Source organism: Doryrhamphus excisus, chromosome 12 (assembly GCF_030265055.1).
Source record: "Doryrhamphus excisus isolate RoL2022-K1 chromosome 12, RoL_Dexc_1.0, whole genome shotgun sequence".
NCBI lineage: Eukaryota > Metazoa > Chordata > Actinopteri > Syngnathiformes > Syngnathidae > Doryrhamphus > Doryrhamphus excisus.
Window position 1 is genome coordinate 1,793,403 of NC_080477.1, and position 21,450 is coordinate 1,814,852.

The 21,450-nt window shown below is 40.1% G+C and overlaps 1 protein-coding gene across 4 annotated transcripts in view; it reads right to left on the reverse strand.

The window, feature by feature from the left end:
- The window catches only part of LOC131139329 (granule associated Rac and RHOG effector protein 1-like), a 48,784-nt gene that overhangs the window by 21,837 nt on the left and 5,497 nt on the right, over positions 1-21,450 (reverse strand). For all 4 annotated transcript variants that reach the window (XR_009132227.1, XM_058088843.1, XM_058088841.1 and 1 more), the window contains exon 2: positions 6,529-7,876. Coding sequence is in view for 3 of the 4 variants with exons in the window: in XM_058088843.1 (XP_057944826.1) it covers positions 6,529-7,047 (519 nt within the window). In the remaining variant the exon portion in view is untranslated. The remainder of the gene's footprint in view (positions 1-6,528; positions 7,877-21,450) is intronic.

Here is a 21,450-nt window from a genome sequence, read left to right on the forward strand (position 1 = left end):
ATCCAAGCACCACAATTTGCTGTGCCTTATTAGGTATTATATGAAAAATATGCTGTATATATGTAATGTTTTCCCTATAGGCATAGCCTGGGAATAGAGTGTATGCCAAGCAGATACAAAACAGATGAGAGGGGGGGGGGGCTTGGATTGATTCCACCCAGCCAGACGAGAGGATGCATATGTCATCATTTTAACAACAGCTTGAGCACACAAGCAGACAGGATGACATGCAAGTGTTACAAAGTAATGCGCCGCAACAATGTAGAAGAAGAAAAAAAAAAAAAAAAAAACATGAGACACGGCTCCAGCTCCAGATAATGGAGAACACATGTGATTGGCTGCGCAGTATCCCTCTAGGAGTCATGGAAAATATGAGGACGACAAAAAAAAAAAAAAAAAAAAACACAAAACAAACGACATCGCCAAAACGGCAACGGGCCTCTTTAGCCCAAATAAGGTGACTCGTGAAGTCGTCAACATTTTTTTATTCTTATGATTTTCCTCGGACACCTGCGGCATTGCTGCTGTGACTCCAGGAATGTCGTGATGCATGTGGATCAAGAGCGCCTTTTTATCGTTACCAGATGGCCGCTCTCCTGACTCATTGTGAAGAAAAGCACATTGGTTCGCTTACAAATCGTCATCTATAAGACCTTCCTCTTCATTCCTCTTTATTAAGACATTTTGCAAAGAAGACTCCGTGTACCTTACCATTTGGAGTTTGAACTTGGTGACTTTCTATGATGGTGTTTGTGGTGCATATACACACACACACACACACACACACCGTAAGTTTGTGGTAGAGGAACCTGACTAGTGCTGGTAATTATGGTAATGGTAATGGTTTCATTTCATTTGAACATGCATCAGATTCCAATTGAGTGCATCCCATAATCAGTTCCCAGTTCCACATGTCCAAAAGGAGTAGGAAGAAGCAAAGCTTATTAAATCCTACCCCTCCATCTGGTACTTTTACAATCAGTAACTGTCACATTTGTTCACTTCCTGCTTTCCTAATATAGTTTAATAAAAAAAAAATAAATTACATTTTTTTTCATTTATTATTATTATTTTTCATTTATTATTATTATATTATTATATTATTATTAATTTTAAAAATATATATATATTTTTTTTTTGTCACGTACCGAAGTACGAGGTGACATGTTCCACATGTCCAAAAGGAGTAGGAAGAAGCAAAGCTTATTAAATCCTACCTCTCCATCTGTTACTTTTACAATCAGTAACTGTCACATTTGTTCACTTCCTGCTTTCCTAATAAAGTTAAAAAATATTTGAATTTTTTATAATTATTTTTTTTATTGTTATTAAAACAATGATATAAATTATCATGAAATTATTATTATTAATTAATATATAATATATATATATATTTGTCACATACCGAAGTACGAGGTAACATGTTCCACATGTCCAAAAGGAGTAGGAAGAAGCAAAGCTTATTAAATCCTACCCCTCCATCTGGTACTTTTACAATCAGTAACTGTCACATTTGTTCACTTCCTGCTTTCCTAATAAAGTTTAATAAAAAAAAATAAATTACATTTTTTTTCCATTTATTATTAAAAAAATATTATTATTCATTTTAAAAATATATATATATTTTTTTTTTGTCACGTACCGAAGTACGAGGTGACATGTTCCACATGTCCAAAAGGAGTAGGAAGAAGCAAAGCTTATTAAATCCTACCCCTCCATCTGGTACTTTTACAATCAGTAACTGTTATATTTGTTCACTTCCTGCTTTCCTAATATAGTTAAAAAATATTTGAATTTTTTAGAATTATTTTTTTAATTGTTATTAAAACAATGATATAAATTATCATGAAATTATTATTATTAATTAATATATATATATATATATATATATATATATATATATATATATATATATATATATATATATATATATATATATATATATTTGTTACATACCGAAGTACGAGGTAACATGTTCCACATGTCCAAAAGGAGTAGGAAGAAGCAAAGCTTATTAAATCCTACCCCTCCATCTGGTACTTTTTTTTTACTAACAGTAACTGTTATATTTGTTCACTTCCTGCTTTCCTAATAGTTTTTAAAAAATATTTATTTTTTTAATTATTTTTTTTAATTATGATTTTAAAAAAATATATAAATTATCATCAAATTATTATTAATAAAAAATATTTAAAATTAAAAAAATGTAAAATTATTATTATTTTAATTATTATTTAAAAATATATAAATTATCATAAAAATATTATTATTAATTTTTAAAATAATATATATATTTATTTTTTTTTGTCACGTACCGAAGTACTCGGTGATATGAGCATCCAATGCCATAATGTGTACCATAGTACGTGTCAATATAGTGATATGTATAGCACATCATGACTGGTTCAAGACTCTTCATCCTTGTATTTAGCAAACATCAACTGCTTGTATTGTTTCTTGAATTGGCTCATCGTTGTGCATTGTTTGATTTCCTTACTCAATCCATTCCATAGTTTGATTCCACATACTGAAATGCTATGGCTTTTTAACATAGTCCTAGCATAGAAGTGTTTATGTCACACAGATGTTGACATTTGATACATTCGTTGTTATGTGATGCAATGACGCTTTAATTACTGCGTGCATTCAGGAGTATTTTCTGCAGCCGTGATCCCGACCCTCCGTCTATTCCAGAGCCAGACTCTTTATATAATGATTTTGGATCATTTCAAGTCACATTCTCGTATGACTACGAGGTTAAAAAGTGCTTTGACCTGAAATTTCCGGGTGGTAAAGCACCAGAGGAAAAAAAACCAGAGGAAAGCCTCACATACCACAACTCCCTCATCTTACAATCGTATTTGTTCTTTTCTCTGACGTCCTCATCGTACAAACTGCTGCCAGACTGCATTCTTCCGCTCTGAGCAGACAAAAAGGAAAACCTTTTCACACTGTCGCAGAGGGGCTTCCTGAATTAGCACGCCGTTAGAATGTTGTTGATCATGGTGATTCTCTAAAGAAAGCATTCTAAAGCTACTTTGCTTTTTTGTGTATGATTCACTTTGCAAGCATTAGATTTGGTACCAACAACTCAACCGCAGCAATATGGCTGATTGTCAAGTATCAGACACATCGCATGTATGCCTTCCGGCTTAAACAAATGCACCTCTATGCCCACGGCCAGACCGTCTACCTGTGCCAAGCCATGCGGTCCAAACTCTCACTGACTCCAGCTTCCTCTAATATTCATGGCGTGCATATCTGAAACCACAGAGAGTCACATTTAACAGACTGCGGTGCACAAGTGTTTCCTGTTTTGGGCAAAAGCCACATCCACAGTGGGCGCAGCAGTGCTCCCGGGTGTGTGTGTGTCCCCCCCCACCTCCCTCCCTGACCACAGCTACTAAATACATGCCCGGGCATTGTGAGCATATTGAAAGCGCCAATTCCACGGGGGTTCAAATTCTGCACAGTGTAAAAGATTGTGGAGAATTCGGCGCGTTTTTCACACGGCGGCCTCAGGTCCTCGCACCACCTTAACACCGGGGGCCAGAGCGCCTGCTCCAAAACACTGATTCATCAAGTCATAGGACAAGAGTGAAGTCACGCATCGTAGCGAGGGCTAAAAAAAAAAAAAAAGATTGTTGATGACTAAGGACATCGAGCTTTTTTAACAGCAGCCTGTGGCTTCTTGTAGTTGGAGGTGACTGAACAGAGTTGGGTTGACAAAGTAAACAAGTCCACCTGCGTAGCCACTAAACCAGGGGTCTCAAACATGCGGCCCGCGGGCCAAATTTGGCCCGCAGGACACTAGGTTTGAGGCCCCCGCCTTGATATGAAAGTTTAATGTTTGATATGGATGCTGTATGGTATCATGTACCCAGAAAAAATTATTACGTTTGATTCATGTTCGCAGCGCGGCGGTCGAGTGGTTAGCGCGCAGACCTCACAGCTAGGAGACCAGGGTTCAATTCCCACCCTCGGCCATCTTTGTGAGGAGTTTGCATGTTCTCCCCGTGCATGCGTGGGTTTTCTCCGGGTACTCCGGTTTCCTCCCACATTCCAAAAACATGCTAGGTTAATTAGCCACTCCAAATTGTCCATAGGTATGAATGTGAGTGTGAATGGTTGTTTGTCTATATGCGCCCTGGGATTGGCTGGCGACCAGTCCAGGGTGTACCCCGCCTCACGCCCGAAGACAGCTGGGATAGGCTCCAGCACCCCCGCGACCCTCGTGAGGAAAAAGCGGTAGAAAATGAAATGATTAATGTTCATGTTAAAGGTTAAATAACTGTTAATAGTTATCTTATCCTCCCTATCCGTGTGGAAGTGGTAAGTTTTTGGCTATTTAAGTTGAAAGGAAATAACTTGAAGGCTACCATTTAGGTCGCTAGCTCTCTAGTTTGCGAGTTAGCATGTGTCTCAAGACCCTGCAGTTGCGCAATATGTTGTAAATAAAAAGAGTATAAATGTGACTATAGTCGTGTTTTGTCATGTCTACAGGGCTCTAATAATGCTTTGTTCATTTTAATCTGAAAAAAAAATAATTTGTCTACCCACCAACTATATGTGGTTTCTTAAGTTTTTATTATTTGCCGTTTTATTATTGTTATTATTATATTTATTTATTACTGATTGATTGATTTTCTTTATTCTTGATTTGTTTATTTTTCATCTTATTTTGTGCAGAAAAATAAAAAGTAAGATATTTGAGAACAGTGGAATGTTTTATCAGAGCTTTTATTGTAGAAAATCGGAACCAAAGCACTGAAAAAGTTTGTATATTTTTCTGTTTTTAATAAATGTGTTTTTTTTTTGAAAACCTGATGCGGCCCAGTCTCACCCAGACCCTAGCTCCAGTGGCCCCCAGGTAAATTGAGTTTGAGACCCCTGCACTAAATTCTAGCAACCCGCAAGAGACGACGATACGCAAGATTGACCGCATTAGTCAAACTTTATTTGACTGATTCAAAACAATGCAGGTTTGTTTAGAAGTCATTATAGACACAAATTGCCGTTAACAATATTATTGTCGACATATTTGAGCCCAAATTAATTATAATATATCTTAATACAATGCAATATTTTCTTTAATATGTCAGCTTTCACTCTAAAATTGTGACTTTTTTTCTCACAGCAATTCATACTATCTGTCATATTATTAGTATCGACATTTGAGCTTTTTTTAGTTAAATAGATTTCTGCAATGAGCCACATTCCCTGCACGGTGGTCGTGTGGTTAGCGCACATGCCTCACAGCTAGGCGACCCGGGTTCAATTCCACCCTCGGCCATCTCTGTGTGGAGTTTGCATGTTCTCCCCGTGCATGCGTGGGTTTTCTCCGGGTACTCCGGTTTCCTCCCACATTCCAAAAACATGCTAGGTTAATTAGCCACTCCAAATTGTCCATAGGTATGAATGTGAGTGTGAATGGTTGTTTGTCTATATGTGCCCTGTGATTGGCTGGCCACCAGTATGGGGTGTACCCCGCCTCTCACCCGAAGACAGCTGGGATAGGCTCCAGCACCCCCGCGACCATCGTGAGGATAAGCGGTAGAAAATGAATGAATGAATAACAACTGCTTGTTGACGTTTGCCTTGTTTTCAACTACTGAATGTCTTTATTCAGCACACCATGCACACTCGCACATTTAGGCAATTTCCAGATGCACTTTGCATTTTTGGCCTTTGTTTTATTTGTATGTGTTATTTTAATTGAACAAGGCGGCGCGGCGATTGAGTGGTTAGCACGTAGGCCATGCAGTTGGGAGACCCGAGTTTGATTCCACCCATGTCCTTTCGATCGGACTAATATTAAGCAACTTTGATCAAATGTAGACTTGATTTACGCAAAATTTGACGACGGAAAAAAACTGCCACATGTCACTCCCTGACACTCGCAACTCTGAGGTAGGGTGGATTGCAAGGTTTATGAACCTTGTATGTGAGCTTCCAATAAAGCCTTAGACACTGCCACTTTAATAATATTACTATATTATCCTTCCGTGTAGCGATACCATAAGCTATGTCCTTGTGAAACAGATTTTCTCCAAAACAAAGAAATATCGTCACATTTTAATCGCACGAGAACTTGATACCCCTATATTAACGCCAAACCTCAAATAAATATCTGGCGATGACTTCCTTTACTACGTCATTGTCATCGGAAACACTGCTTATACATGAGATATGGCATCTGTAAAGCAGACGTTTACAGTAAAGTTTCAAAGAAAAATATTTGCTTTCACATGAATGCAAATAAAGGCCACACCTGGAATAAATGCATAGTACTTTTGTTAAGTAAACGTGTGTATGTGCCCCCGGGGTATTATGTTTTCATATTGCTGTTATCCTGCCAACTTTCAATGAACTGGAACATGAAGAAGAAGAACAAAAGTGGGCACACGTTAGCGGTTATTGTCCTCAGTCCAAACCCTCGTTGGAACTAAAATACTGGACCGGATCGCTGCGATGTATTAACAATCAAAACACCTCAGCATTCGCACGCCATTTCCAGAGGGCACCTACCTCGACATCCTGCAGGTTGAAGTCGTTCTGATCCTTGAAGTTGGCGGCTCCGGCGCTCAGCTCCATGAGCATCTTGGCGATCTCCGGCTTGATGGCCGCCGTCAGCCTGCTGGCTGCCTCCATGACGTGTTCCTGCACGTCCTTCAGTTGCATAGCTGCTTTGGAGTAGTGAGAGTTCCTGAACACGCTGCTGAACAGGTCTGTGAGGAAGGCGCTGGCCCGGCAGAACACGTTGAGGGCGTCCAAGTACTTGGAGATGCCTTGCTGGATGTCTGCGACCGCAGTGGTGGCGGCGGAGGAGGAGGAGGTGGAGGTGGTGGAGGAGGGAGGCGGGTGGCAGCCGCCAGGCATTCCCATGGGCGAAGACGCCACGCAAGAGGAGGCCAAGGAGGCGCTGAGGGTCCGGCTCAACTCAGGCATCTGGTACTGCTGGTGCTGTTGCACTTTCTGCTTGGACCCGCCGAGCAAAAAGCGACGCTTGTAGTCCATTTTACTTTGCTGCGCACTGCAACAATACATAGGTGGTGCGCCGGCACCGGAAGATCCTGTTTCTGTTTTCTGTTTGGCTTTCCCACAGTCGGCTCTTGACTGAAGCAGAAAACACTTAAAGCCACAGTCCTGACGCTGTCCAGGTCACGTAAAAAGACAGCTGAAGGATTCCGCCTGCCAGAGGCTCATCTCAGAGTGCCTGGCCGAGGCCAAAGCGGGAGTGGCTGAGGTCGGAGGGCAACCAGAGGGGCCGGGAGCCGCTGTGAAGTGCTTACACGCAGCCCAGCTGCAGATCCATCAGGCGGAGCGTGCGTCTGTTCCAGCCTCAAAACTAACTAGCGATGCTAAAAGTGGTACTAGAGCCGAGCCGTAAAGTGCATTAGCGTTCCTTCAGAATGGAGAAAAAGATCATTCTTCATACAGTCTATAGCGTATAAACACTTTGTACATGTAGAAATCTTTAGCGCACTTCACCAATGAAAGTAGAAAATCACTTTCCAGGTTGAAAGCAAAAATTAGCAAAACCAAACACTGGTCAACAGTATGGAGAGCAAAGAGTTACAAAAGTAAAAAACTGAAAAAAAAAAACCATGCAAATAGACGCTGGATGCTAGGGATGAGGCTCAGGCGCTAGCTTGACGGATCCAGTCCGTCTGGAGATGCTGCTCTGAAAAGCACGGCTCTGTGCGTCCGCCTCCCACCGCCGGCTTCCTGCTTCTCCCGTGTCCAAAGTGCCGGCTGAGGTAGGTGGAACTCGCCGCGGAAACGAAATGTGCTTCCAGTTGATGCCGCTCTCTGCGGATGCAGATTGGAAGTGGCAAAGAGCACAAATGTATCTGTAAGGCCTCTAGGTCATTTCCTAAGGGAGGAAAAGGGAAGAGACAAAGAAGAAGGGAAGGTTACCGACACGTCAGGCAGGAAGGATGAGCTTCATTTTGGGCCCAAAATAAACCGGACTGCCTTTTCCCGTATCAAAATATAGGGCCCATGTGACTTCGATGAAACTAACGGGTTCATAAAAACATTTTGAGAACCATAACAGAGAAACAAACATGGGGAGTTTTTCTCTTTCCGAATGACCTTTCTGAAAACAATGGTATCCATGGAAAGGAATATTCCAATCTCTTGTCTACATGCGCCGCTATAATCAAGCAGAATAGTCAATGGGGCATGCCCAGTAAAACGTAAACATCAACATCACGTGATACCAACTTCCCCGAGTTTTTCTTTCACTTGTTGGAATAACTCCGTATTGACAGTTTTCCCTTCGTCCAGTCTTGAAATTTAGTTTGAATCTAAAACAGGGGTCTCAAACACGACATGTGGCCCGCAGGACACTATTTTGAGGCCCCCGCCTTGATATGAAAGTTTAATGTTAGTGCTGCCCGCGCATGTTTGATATGGATGCTGTATGGTATCATGTACCCAGAAAAAATTATTACGTTTGATTCATGTTCATGTTAAAGGTTAAATAACTGTTAATAGTTATCCTCCCTATGCGTGTGGAAGTGGTAAGTTTTTGGCTATTTAAGTTTAAAGGAAATAACTTGGAAGGCTACCGTTTAGGTCGCTAGCTCTCTAGTTTGCGAGTTAGCATGTGTCTCAAGACCCTGCAGTTGCGCAATATGTTGTAAATAAAAAGAGTATAAATGTGACTATAGTCGTGTTTTGTCATGTCTACAGGGCTCTAATAATGCTTTGTTCATTTTAATCTGAAAAAAAATTTGTCTACCCACCAACTATATGTGGTTTAAGTTTTTATTATTATTATTATTATATTTATTTATTACTGATTGATTGATTTTCTTTATTCTTGATTTGTTCATTTATTTTTCATCTTATTTTGTGTAGAAAAATAAAAATTAAGATATTTGAGAACAGTGGAATGTTTTATCAGAGCTTTTATTGTAGAAAATTGGAACCAAAGCGAAGTTTTTTAAATGTTTTTGTTTTCAATAAATGTGTTTTTTTGTTTGTTTTTTTTTTAAACCTGATGCGGCCCAGTCTCACCCACACCCGAGCTCCAGTGGCCCCCAAGTAAATTGAGTTTGAGACCCCTGATCTAAAACAAACTTTCCTTAGCAGTCCAGTGCCGATTGTGCGCCTCCATTTTTTTTTTTTTAAATCGAAGAACGTCTGGAGCTGCGTGTTACGTCATATCTCAGCATTCTCTGAAAGAACGCACCCGGGAACAGGAAAAGATAAAGTTCAATCTTGCTAATATTTTATAATTAAACTCGGGACATGTTTTATATAGATATATATTTTCCTTTTGAATAAAAGTGGACTTGTGAATGGCGTATAGAAGGGTTTACATTCTGTTCCACAGATGGCGCTAATGCACACCAAAGCTGCTTGCCAACCGCCAATAAACAACAGAAGAAGAACAACACCAGGAAGAAGAACGCAGTCTGACAACTTTCCGATTGAGCGGGTACAAGATACCTAAATCGGATTGGGGAAAGGAATATTCCACCCCTGGGAATCCCATTATATATTCATTGGGATTGGCACTTGTACAGCTGTAGCGTACAGACTGAAGTACAGGTGACACTCTTATTTTGTTACCGCAATGTGGTGCACATCTGTTATTTTGAAGTGTTCTTTGATATTTGTGAAAAATATAAATAAATAGTATATGGAGCCTTTTTCTTGTCATACCATGCGTCTTCCCAACTATGTATGCTCACATTATACAGCTGTGAATTGCTTTTCTGTTTCGGGGGAAGCACACAGAGCGTCACTTTTGTCCCTCCATGCTGAGGTCACCGGTTTCCCGCTGCCCTCTCTTTTCCACTCGCACGGCGACAGACGAGGGTGGACGCGCCACACACTGTTTGGGAAAGGAAGTGAGGTCTTAAGGTCGGCAGAATGTTGTCGGGATGCAGTGTGTAATGGAAGGCACGCAGCTTGCAGGGACAACACAGTGTGTCCCCACCCACCCTTTGCAAAAGCAGTCTACATCCCAAAACACAGCCGCTTCCGGATTGGTGCTAGCAGCTAGCAAAATCTGTTCTTTGCACGACTATTCATCCAATAAATATATGTGATGATGTACTTTGACTAAGGGCGGCACGGTGGTCTGGTGGTTAGTGCGCAGACCTCACAGCTAGGAGACCAGGGTTCAATTCCCACCCTCGGCCATCTCTGTGTGGAGTTACCGGAGGTACTCCGGTTTCCTCCCACATTCCAAAAACATGCTAGGTTAATTAGCCACTCCAAATTGTCCATAGGTATGAATGTGAGTGTGAATGGTTGTTTGTCCATATGTGCCCTGTGATTGGCTGGCGACCAGTCCAGGGTGTACCCCGCCTCTCGCCCGAAGACAGCTGGGATAGGCTCCAGCACCCCCCGCAACCCTCGTGAGGAAAAGCGGTAGAAAATGAATTAATGAATGAATGTACTTTGACTATGATTGCTAGAGCTCCATGACTAAACGATTTCAGAATTATTGACTTTTTATAACAAAATCCATCAGCTGACTTCTGTTTGCCGTCAGATATTGCCGCTCCTTGAGAGCACCAGCGCGAAAGACTCGCCGTGCATGGCTTTCGTCTTTTTGAATGACACGATTGTGACTACTGTTACAATACGTCGCTCAGTGTCATCCCAACAATGGCTCCCTTACAAGAATGCGTCTTTTTGCAGCTGCTGAACATTGACAAAGTGAGACGTGGTCATCGTCTAGAAATGTGCAAACTACTCTGCACAACTAAGATGATATTTTACTACCGTGTACTACCGCACAGTACACGCTGTACTGTTTGGAGAACCTGGTCAACAATATTAAATGGGCGACATGAACCAGTGCTGGTGGAGAATACATGCTGGAGATGACATGAATAAATACACAGCAGTGTTTCCTTTACCATTATACTACATAGACCAGGGGTGGGCAAACTACGGCCCGGGGGCCACATCCGGCCCGCCAAGTGTTTCAATATGGCCCGCCTGTTCTTTCCAAAGTATTTTATTTAAACTCAACATACAACCTGGCATTGTGGCTTGGGCCAACTTTTTGATGGTTGAGGTAGCTGCTTTATCAATTTCGTTATTTGATGTGGTCTGTTGTTTACAAAATGCTCCTGGAAAAAGGAACACAAGCACAACAGTAAAAATAATAATAATAATAATAACAATAATAATGTTGTTGTTAATAATAATATTATTATTATTATATTAATATTGTTGTTAATAATATTAATATAATAATAGTAATAATATTATTATTAAAAATAATAATAAACAATATTATTGTTATTATTATTGTTAATATATAATAATAATATATTATATAATAATATAAATAATAATTATAAATATTATATTATATAATATAATGATAATAACATTACTATAACTAATAATAATAACAATAGTAATTCTAATAAAAATAATAATAATAACAATAATAATAATACATTTAATTTCTAATACACTTCACATCAAATAAATGATTTCAAAGTTCACATATAGCAGATTGCATGACACTTTTACATGTAAAATATGTGTAAAAATATAGGTGTAAAAATTGACTGTTACGTGTAAAATACTATATCCCACCCCCCCCCCCCCCCTCCCCCCGGCAAGTTTTAAAAAAAAATGCGGCCCGCGAGTCAAAAACTTTGCCCACCCCTGACATAGACTATTTTATTTTTAATATTGTGCGTGCTTAAGCTGTTGTTTTGCTTAGCTCCACAATAGCCACGTTTACATGGACCCAAATATTCCAATTCCATTCGGGTTATTTACTCAAACGGAAAGAATGTAACCTTTGTATACACCTCATTCCCAAAGAAAAGTGCCAATCCCAATGAATATACAATGGGATTCCCAAGGGTGGAATATTCCTTTCCCCAATCCGATTGAGGTATCTTGTACCCGCTCAAATGGAAAGTTGTCACGGTGCATTCTTTTTAGTTGTGTTGTTCTTCTTCTGTTGTTTATTGGCGGTTGGCAAGCAGCTTTGGTGTGCATTAGCGCCATCTGTGGAACAGAATCTAAACCCTTCTATACGCCATTCACAAGTCCACTTTTATTCAAAAATAAAATATATATCTATATAAAACATGTGTCGAGTTTAATTATAAAATATTAGCAAGATTGAACTTTGTCTTTTCCTGTTCCCGGGTGCGTTCTTTCAGCGAATGCTGAGATATGACGTAACACGCAGCTCCAGACGTTCTTTGATTTAAAAAAATGGAGGCGAGCAATCGGCACTGGACTACTAAGGAAAGTTTGTTTTTGATTCAAACTAAATTTATAGACTGGACGAACGAAAAAGTCGCAATACGGAGTTATTCCAACAAGTAAAGAAAAACTCGGTATCACGTGATGTTGATGTTTACGTTTGATTATAGCGGCGCATTTAGACACGCGATTGGAATATTCCTTTCCATGTATACCATTGCTTTCGGAAAGGTCATTTGGAAAGATTCCATTCGATAAGTCGGTATCACGTGATGTTGATGTTTACGTTTTACTGCGCATGCCACGTTGACTATTCTGGTTGATTATAGCGGTGCATGTAGACCAGAGATTGGAATATTCCTTTCCATATATACCATTTTCAGTTTTCGGAGAGGTCATTCGGAAAGAGAAAAACTCACTAAACGTGGCTATTGAGGCAGTAAAGTACGCTAGTGTGAATAGGGCAGATCGAACAAATATCCAGCTTGCCTGTGTAATTTCCATAGACAAATCTCTTATCGGTGGTTTGTATGATTGTATGATTCTGCACCCGGAATCAACAACAGCATATGTGGATAATTTTTTCATGAGCTTTTCTGTTCCAATATTACATTCCAAAAAGAACTCTCATTAGCGACCTCATTTGAACTATGCTAACTGAAGTCATTCAAATTCAAACGATGCCCCACCCAGACAAACAATACCAGCAACGACTAAAGACTGTGGGGGAAATTCGCATCACTATTAGAATGAATTTTGGTATTGATGCTTAAGCATCTTGCCATATTGGTTAATTCCACTCCGTGTGTCACATGACCTTTCTAGAGTACAGACACAACAACTAACCACGTAAAAGGAGGGCAAACCGAGCTGACCTGCAAATCTCAAAAGAGATTAGCGCCACGGGGAAGTTGCCAGGTGGCCTCTTAGTGTTTGCAGGTTGACACACTTTTATGGAGCATTCGCTTCAGCCTAGGCAAACGGGAAACCTGACCTTCGTTAGCTAAAGGCTAATCACTCACGATCTCAATACTTTCACACAGGATGTTAGCGTGCTAAAAATTGAAGTTGCCTTCATGTGCAATAATAGATCACGGTTTACCTGCACTGTGAAACGTTTTCAGATTAATTCAGATTAAAATGAACAAAGCATTATTAGAGCCCTGTAGACATGACAAAACACGACTATAGTCACATTTATACTCTTTTTATTTACAACATATTGCGCAACTGCAGGGTCTTGAGACACATGCTAACTCGCAAACTAGAGAGCTAGCGACCTAAACGGTAGCCTTCAAGTTATTTCCTTTAAACTTAAATAGCCAAAAACTTACCACTTCCACACGGATAGGGAGGATAACTATTAACAGTTATTTAACCTTTAACATGAACATGAATCAAACGTAATAATTTTTTCTGGGTACATGATACCATACAGCATCCATATCAAACTTGCGCGGGCCGCACTAACATTAAACTTTCATATCAAGGCGGGGACCTCAAACTAGTGTCCTGTGGGCCACATTTGGCTCGCGGGCCGCGTGTTTGAGACCCCTGCTCTAGCAAGCCTCGCTGTACTGGAGATTGCACCCAAACAAAACACATGTGACGTTGAAGCCACTTTAGCATCAAGGTCCCCTCAGCCACACACCCCCATTAGGGGACCCCGCTGGGGCTAATGTTAGCTCAAGTCCTGGGCGCTCGCTACACGTGTCAGCTGTTGGGCTTCAACAGGAAAGGGGGTTTACATTTCCTGGAGCAAAAGCTGCCTGTCGCCAGAAAAAGAGATGTAAGGCCAAGTATGCCATTGTGTACACATTACCTGTGATTCATGCTTATGTATGTACGTATGATGTATGTTTTCAAGTACTGCTGTACACACTCACTCAGCCGATGCACACACATCCTCACGTCGGTTTGTGCAGTCATTTGCCTTGAATTGTATTCACCCGCAGATGCCCTAACAGACTGTGCAGCAATGTGGTAGCAACCCTCCCTAATTTTCGACCGCTGCACCGGCAGCTACTTTTGGATGCGGCGCCATTTGTGCGGCCGTCACATCGTGGTGGCAAAGGTAGTTTTAATAGCGGCGGATGTGGCAGCTGCTACGCATGCTGACAGCTTCTTATCCATCTGCCACCGTGCGTGAGGCAAAGGCCGGACACGGGGACGCTAGCGCCGCAGGCACTAGTGAATTCTATTTCGGATTTCGTGGGCATTTAAAAAAAACAAAAAAAAAAACAGCTGCATGCTGGTCCATGCCGCCCTGATTTTAGACACTACTGATGGTTTAACTTAGAAGTGGCGTGGGGGGGGGGGGTTCTTTCTTACATCTGTTGCCAATGAAGCAAAGGAATGTATTTCCCCAACACTCACTCAATGTCGGTTCAAAAGGAGCAGAAAAGAGCAAGCAGGTCAGGAGAAGGAGCAACACTCTGCAAAACATTCACAGTTCAACATCTATAGAAGACACACAAACCAGGAAATGGTCTCAAAGCTAACATACTGGTGTTCTCCAGTATCTTTGCTTTGTCAGTATCTCCATTTAGAGTATTATACTAGTACTCCATCAGCTGCTGCTACTGTGATTTAAAACACAGATCTCACAAAGTCCCATATTACACAGATCAATGTTTCCCACACGTTCAGTAATTTGAGGCGGCCCGCCACTAATTAATTTTGACCACCACAGATCAGATTTGGAGCTACCTATTAAGAATTCTCACGTGGAGACTCATTTTTTAAGCTTTTACTTTGAAAGTGTCACTCTCACAAGGTCCCGTATTACAAAGATCAAAGTTTCCCAGTTATTTGAGGCGGTCCGCCACAAATTCATTTTGACCACCACAGATCAGATTTGGAGCTACCTATTAAGAATTCTCCGTTATTCTATTGGAGACTAATTTTTAAAGCTTTTACTTTGAAAGTGTCACTCTCACAAGGTCCCATATTACACAGATCAATGTTTCCCACACGTTCAGTTATTTGAGGCGGCCCGCCACAAATTAATTTTGACCACCTCTGATCAGATTTGGAGCTACCTACGTATTAAGAATTCTCCGTATTCGCACAGGGACTCATTTTTAAAGCTTTTACTTTGAAAGAGTCACTCTCACAAGGTCCCATATTCCACAGATCAATGTTTCCCAGTTATTTGAGGCGACCCGCCACTAATTAATTTTGACCACCACAGATCAGATTTAGAGCTACCTATTGAAAATTCTCCATATTCACACGGGGACTCATTTTTGAAGCTTTTACTTTGAAAGTGTCACTCTCACAAGGTCCCATATTACACAGATCAATGTTTCCCACACGTTCAGTTATTTGAGGCGGCCCGCCACAAATTAATTTTGACCACCACAGATCAGATTTGGAGCTACCTATTAAGAATTCTCCGTATTCACACAGAGACTCATTTTTGAAGCTTTTACTTTGAAAGTGTCACTCTCACAAGGTCCCATATTACACAGATCAATGTTTCGCACACGTTCAGTTATTTGAGGCGGCCCGCCACCAATTAATTTTGACCACCACAGATCAGATTTGGAGGTATCTATTAAGAATTCTCCATATTCACATGGAGACTGATTTTTAAAACTTTTACTTTGAAAGTGTCACTCTCACAAGGTCCCATATTACACAGATTAATGTTTCCCACACGTTCAGTCATTTGAGGCGGCCCGCCACTAATTAATTTTGACCACCACAGATCAGATTTGGAGCTACCTACGTATTAAGAATTCGCCGTATTCACATGGAGACACCTTTTTAAAGCTTTTACTTTGAAAGTGTCACTCTCACAAGGTCCCACATTACACAGATCAATGTTTCCCAGTTATTTGAGGCGGCCTGCCACAAATTCATTTTGACCACCACAGATCAGATTTGGAGCGACCTATTGAGAATTCTCCATATTCGCATGGGGACTCATTTTTAAAGCTTTTACTTTGAAAGTGTCACTCTCACAAGGTCCCATATTACAAAGATTAATGTTTCCCACACATTCAGTAATTTGAGGCGGCCCGCAACAAATTAATTTGGACCACCTCAGATCAGATTTGGAGCTACCTACGTATTAAGAATTCGCCGTATTAACATGGAGACACATTTTTAAAGCTTTTACTTTGAAAGTGTCACTCTCACAAGGTCCCATATTACACAGATCAATGTTTCCCAGTTATTTGAGGCGGCCTGCCACGAATTCATTTTGACCAACACAGATCAAATTTGGAGCTACCTATTAAGAATTCCACGTATTCACACAGAGACTCATTTTTAAAGCTTTTACTTTGAAAGTGTCACTTGCGCCTCTGCTTTGTCTGCGTATGTGATGCAATGGATGCTTTCTAATCAGAAGTCATCGCCAACACTTTAAGAGATATAGTGGAAGCAGTAACGGCTTCCTGTGGGTGTGTTTTATTGATGTTTCTGATATCATTATTGTCGCAATAACAGCTGTGCCTATTAAGCAAATAGCATCTGACTGCTCAGTGAATTCGATTTCACGGCTAACCTGCACATGCTGATTTAAGCTTATAGTTTGTTAGCTCGGTTCATAAACACATTGGGGGGAAATCTGTAAAAAAATAACATAAAAAATGTCACTGCTGCATAATAAGGAAGCCACTGTTACTTGTGTAATGTTTTGATGCATGCTAGAGTTAAATGTTACATATGTCTGTCAATGGAAGTGCAAATGGCCGGGACAAGTGCAGTGAGCAACTGTGCAACAGGAGCAGTGGTGGGCAGGAACACAAGGAGTGTATTGTAGGCCTGGCCCGGGGTCTCCACATACCAGCCCTCCCGAAAAAAACACATGCAGCTGTATGACTTGTGCGAGGGAGAGTATAAATAAAGGCCCTCAACTTGCACAACAATAGACTTTCTGTGGTCAGTATCCAATTTCCTCTCGAGGTAGTCGCTACAGGTTTGGAAGTCGTCTGTGAGCCTTTGATGCTGGTCTGGTTGTTCTGCAAAATCCCAGCCTACAAGTTGAGTGCAGTGAAAGCGGTGAAGGCAACCGGCCTCGAGTGAGTTAGGATTAAGCCCCGATAGCTCATATCAGTCAAGACGCTGATACCCCACAGTGACCAGGCTGGATAATATTAGGCTAACCTGTAATGTCAGAGCAGCCAGGGTAAGTAGCTTATGGCTCCAATAAAAATAGCACGCGGGCCACTTTAACGAGAGGCCCCGCATAGGTCAGCGTCGCCTTGGTCGCCACATTAACATGCCGCCTGGTACAGAATGTTTGCCTCCTGCATTATGTCCCAATGCGACAGGGATGCAGGGATGAATCTATCCAATCTGTGGGGCCTGGGAGTTTAGATGTACATGCACTATTACATTCAAACCCCATTTGGTGTCTTCATGCTAGCATACAAGTCTCGCCTGTTTTGACGTGTTTGTGTGTGTACCGAATGTCCTAGCGCAGGGGTCTCAAACCCACGTGCCAAATGCGGCCCGCGAGACGCTAGTTTGAGGCCGCCACCTTGATACCAAAGTTTAATATTGAAATGACAGCTAAAAGCTGTGTGCACACCCGACACAATTAACATGATTTTGCCCCGCCCATACTGTTAACCTACCTTGTTTTGCTTTGGATTAGCAATGAAGCTAAAGGCTACAAATAAATAATAAATAAAGGGTACAAATAAATGCAGGAAATGATTTGGAATAAAAAACGGAAAATACACATCAACATAAAGCATCTCATCAAACATGTTGTTAAACAGATGGAACTGAGTACGATGCTAACTTGCTAATTGGGTAAAATTATTAAGTTTCATTAATGTTCATGTTAAAGGTTAAATAACTGTTAATAGTTATCCTCCCTATCCGTGTGGAAGTGGTAAGTTTTTGGCTATTTAAGTTGAAAGGAAATAACTTGAAGGCTACCGGTTAGGTCGCTAGCTCTCTAGTTTGCGAGTTAGCATGTGTCTCAAGACCCTGCATTTGCGCAATATGTTGTAAATAAAAAGAGTATAAATGTGACTATAGTCGTGTTTTGTCATGTCTACAGGGCTCTAATAATGCTTTGTTCATTTTAATCTGAAAAAAATAATTTGTCTACCCACCAACTATATGTGTGTTTTTATTATTTGCCGTTTTATTATTATTATTATTATTATATTTATTTATTTATTACTGATTGATTGATTCTTTATTCTTGATTTGTTTATTTATTTTTCATCTTATTTTGTGCAGAAAAATAAAAATTTAGATATTTGAGAACAGTGGAATGTTTTATCAGAGCTTTTATTGTAGAAAATCGGAACCAAAGCACTGAAAAAGTTTGTATATTTTTCAGTTTTTAATAAATGCGTTTTTTTTGGGTTAGGATTAATTTTTCTACCAACTGTATGTGGTTTCTTACGTTTTTCTTATTTGCTGTTTTATTATTATTTTACTTATTTATTACTGATTGATTTATTTATTGTCTTTATTCTTAATTTGTTTGTTTTTTTTATCTTATTTTGTGTATAGAAAAATAAAAATTAAGATATTTGAGAACAGTGGAATGTTTTATCAGATATTTTGGTGTGAAAAACCGGAACCAAAGTACTGAAAAAGTGTAGGGTATAGCAGAAGCAAAAGAACTGAAGATAGTTTTTTTATTGATTTTTTTTTCCAGTTTTTAATAAATGCGTTTTGGGTTTTTTTTTGAAAACCTGATGCGGCCCGTCTTCACCCAGAACCTAGCTCCGGTGGCCCCCAGGTAAATTGAGTTTGAGACCCCTGTCCCAGGGGTTCGTTCAGGCACCTTAAAGTTAAAGTGGGTGTTTTATCGAGAAAAATGCCCCAACAGACAATTCTTGTGACATCCCGACTGCCGGCTAAATAAAAAGCCCCATCTGATGTGACCCCTGGAAGCCTTTCCACAAAGCACACCTGCCTGTCAGCAAACAGGGTTAGCTCAGTTATCCTCTCTAGAATAGAAACGCTCAATGGAGTGTCTACTGTGTGTCCAAGCAGTGGGTTTTAACAAGTGCGAGCGCTTGATGAAAGGCTCCCACGTCAGTTCCATTCATGAAAGTATGCGGCCGAGCAGCGGCGGGGATGAAAATGCTCCCCTAAGCCGAAGTGAGCGCTGAGGTTGGGGAGTTGTGCAAGCAAAGCAGCCTGCACTTTCAGCCAGGACAAAAGAAAGAATTCCTTCTTGGAACAACAAAATACTAAAACTGGTACCACCGCGGAAAGAAAGTGATGGAAAAATGAACTCAAAGTATGTTACGACACTCTCCAACAGTGGATTTAAGGGTCCAACCGCAGCTCGAGTTCAGCTGAACAATAATATCACATATCTCCCTGCTGCTCTTGTTTGCAAGCTGACCCCAAATTCTGACCTCGGCCTGGAAAAAAAAAAAAAGCACAGAAAAAAAATGCTTCCTGGTCTTCAATAATAAAGATCACGTTACTTTATCGGAAGCTTTAACATTTCCACTGCATGTCAAAACAGCCTGGACTCAAACCCAAGGGGCGGGGCCAGGCCAAACTCAAAACATTCAGATATACAGTAATCACCGTTAATTGGTTCCAGACCGTGATAAGTGAATTTATATATAAATATATATATATATATAACCGTATTTTCTGGACTATAAGTATCTCTGGAGTATAAGTAGCACAAGGCCAAAAATGCATAATTAGGTAGAAAAAAACATACATAAGTCGCACTGGAGTATAAGTCGCACAAGGCCAAAAATGCATAATTAGGTAGAAAAAAAACATACATAAGTCGCACTGGAGTATAAGTCGCACAAGGCCAAAAATGTATAATTAGGTAGAAAAAAACATACATAAGTCACACAAGGCCAAAAATGCATAATTAGGTAGAAATAAAAACATACATAAGTCGCATTGGAGTATAAGTCGCACAAGGCCAAAAATGCATAATTAGGTAGAAAAAAAACATACATAAGTCGCAATGGAGTATAAGTCGCACAAGGCCAAAAATGCATAATTAGGTAGAAAAAACATACATAAGTCGCACAAGGCCAAAAATGCATTATTAGGTAGAAAAAACATACATAAGTCACACTGGAATATAAGTCGCACAAGGCCAAAAATGCATAATTAGGTAGAAAAAAAACATACATGAGTCACACAAGGCCAAAAATGCATAATTAGGTAGAAAAAAACATACATAAGTCGCACCGGAGTATAAGTCGCACAAGGCCAAAAATGTATAATTAGGTAGAAAAAAACATAAGTCGCACTGGAGTATAAGTCGCACAAGGCCAAAAATGCATAATTAGGTAGAAAAAAACCATACATGAGTCACACAAGGCCAAAAATGCATAATTAGGTAGAAAAAAACATAAGTCGCACTGGAGTATAAGTCGCACAAGGCCAAAAATGCATAATTAGGTAGAAAAAAACATACATAAGTCGCACTGGAGTATAAGTTGCACAAGGCCAATAATGCATAATTAGGTAGAAAAAACATACATAAGTCGCACAAGGCCAAAAATGCATAATTAGGTAGAAAAAAACATACATAAGTCGCACTGGAGTATAAGTAGCACAAGGCCAAAAATGCATAATTAGGTAGAAAAAAAACATACATAAGTCGCACTGGAGTATAAGTAGCACAAGGCCAAAAATGCATAATTAGGTAGAAAAAAACATACATAAGTCGCACTGGAGTATAAGTAGCACAAGGCCAAAAATGCATAATTAGGTAGAAAAAAAAACATACATAAGTCGCACTGGAGTATAAGTAGCACAAGGCCAAAAATGCATAATTAGGTAGAAAAAAAACATACATAAGTCGCACTGGAGTATAAGTCGCACAAGGCCAAAAATGTATAATTAGGTAGAAAAAACATACATAAGTCGCACTGGAGTATAAGTCGCACAAGGCCAAAAATGCATAATTAGGTAGAAAAAAACATACATAAGTCGCACTGGAGTATAAGTCTCACAAGGCCAAAAATGCATAATTAGGTAGAAAAAACATACATAAGTCGCACAAGGCCAAAAATGCATTATTAGGTAGAAAAAACATACATAAGTCACACTGGAATATAAGTCGCACAAGGCCAAAAATGCATAATTAGGTAGAAAAAAAACATACATGAGTCACACAAGGCCAAAAATGCATAATTAGGTAGAAAAAAACATACATAAGTCGCACCGGAGTATAAGTCGCACAAGGCCAAAAATGTATAATTAGGTAGAAAAAAACATAAGTCGCACTGGAGTATAAGTCGCACAAGGCCAAAAATGCATAATTAG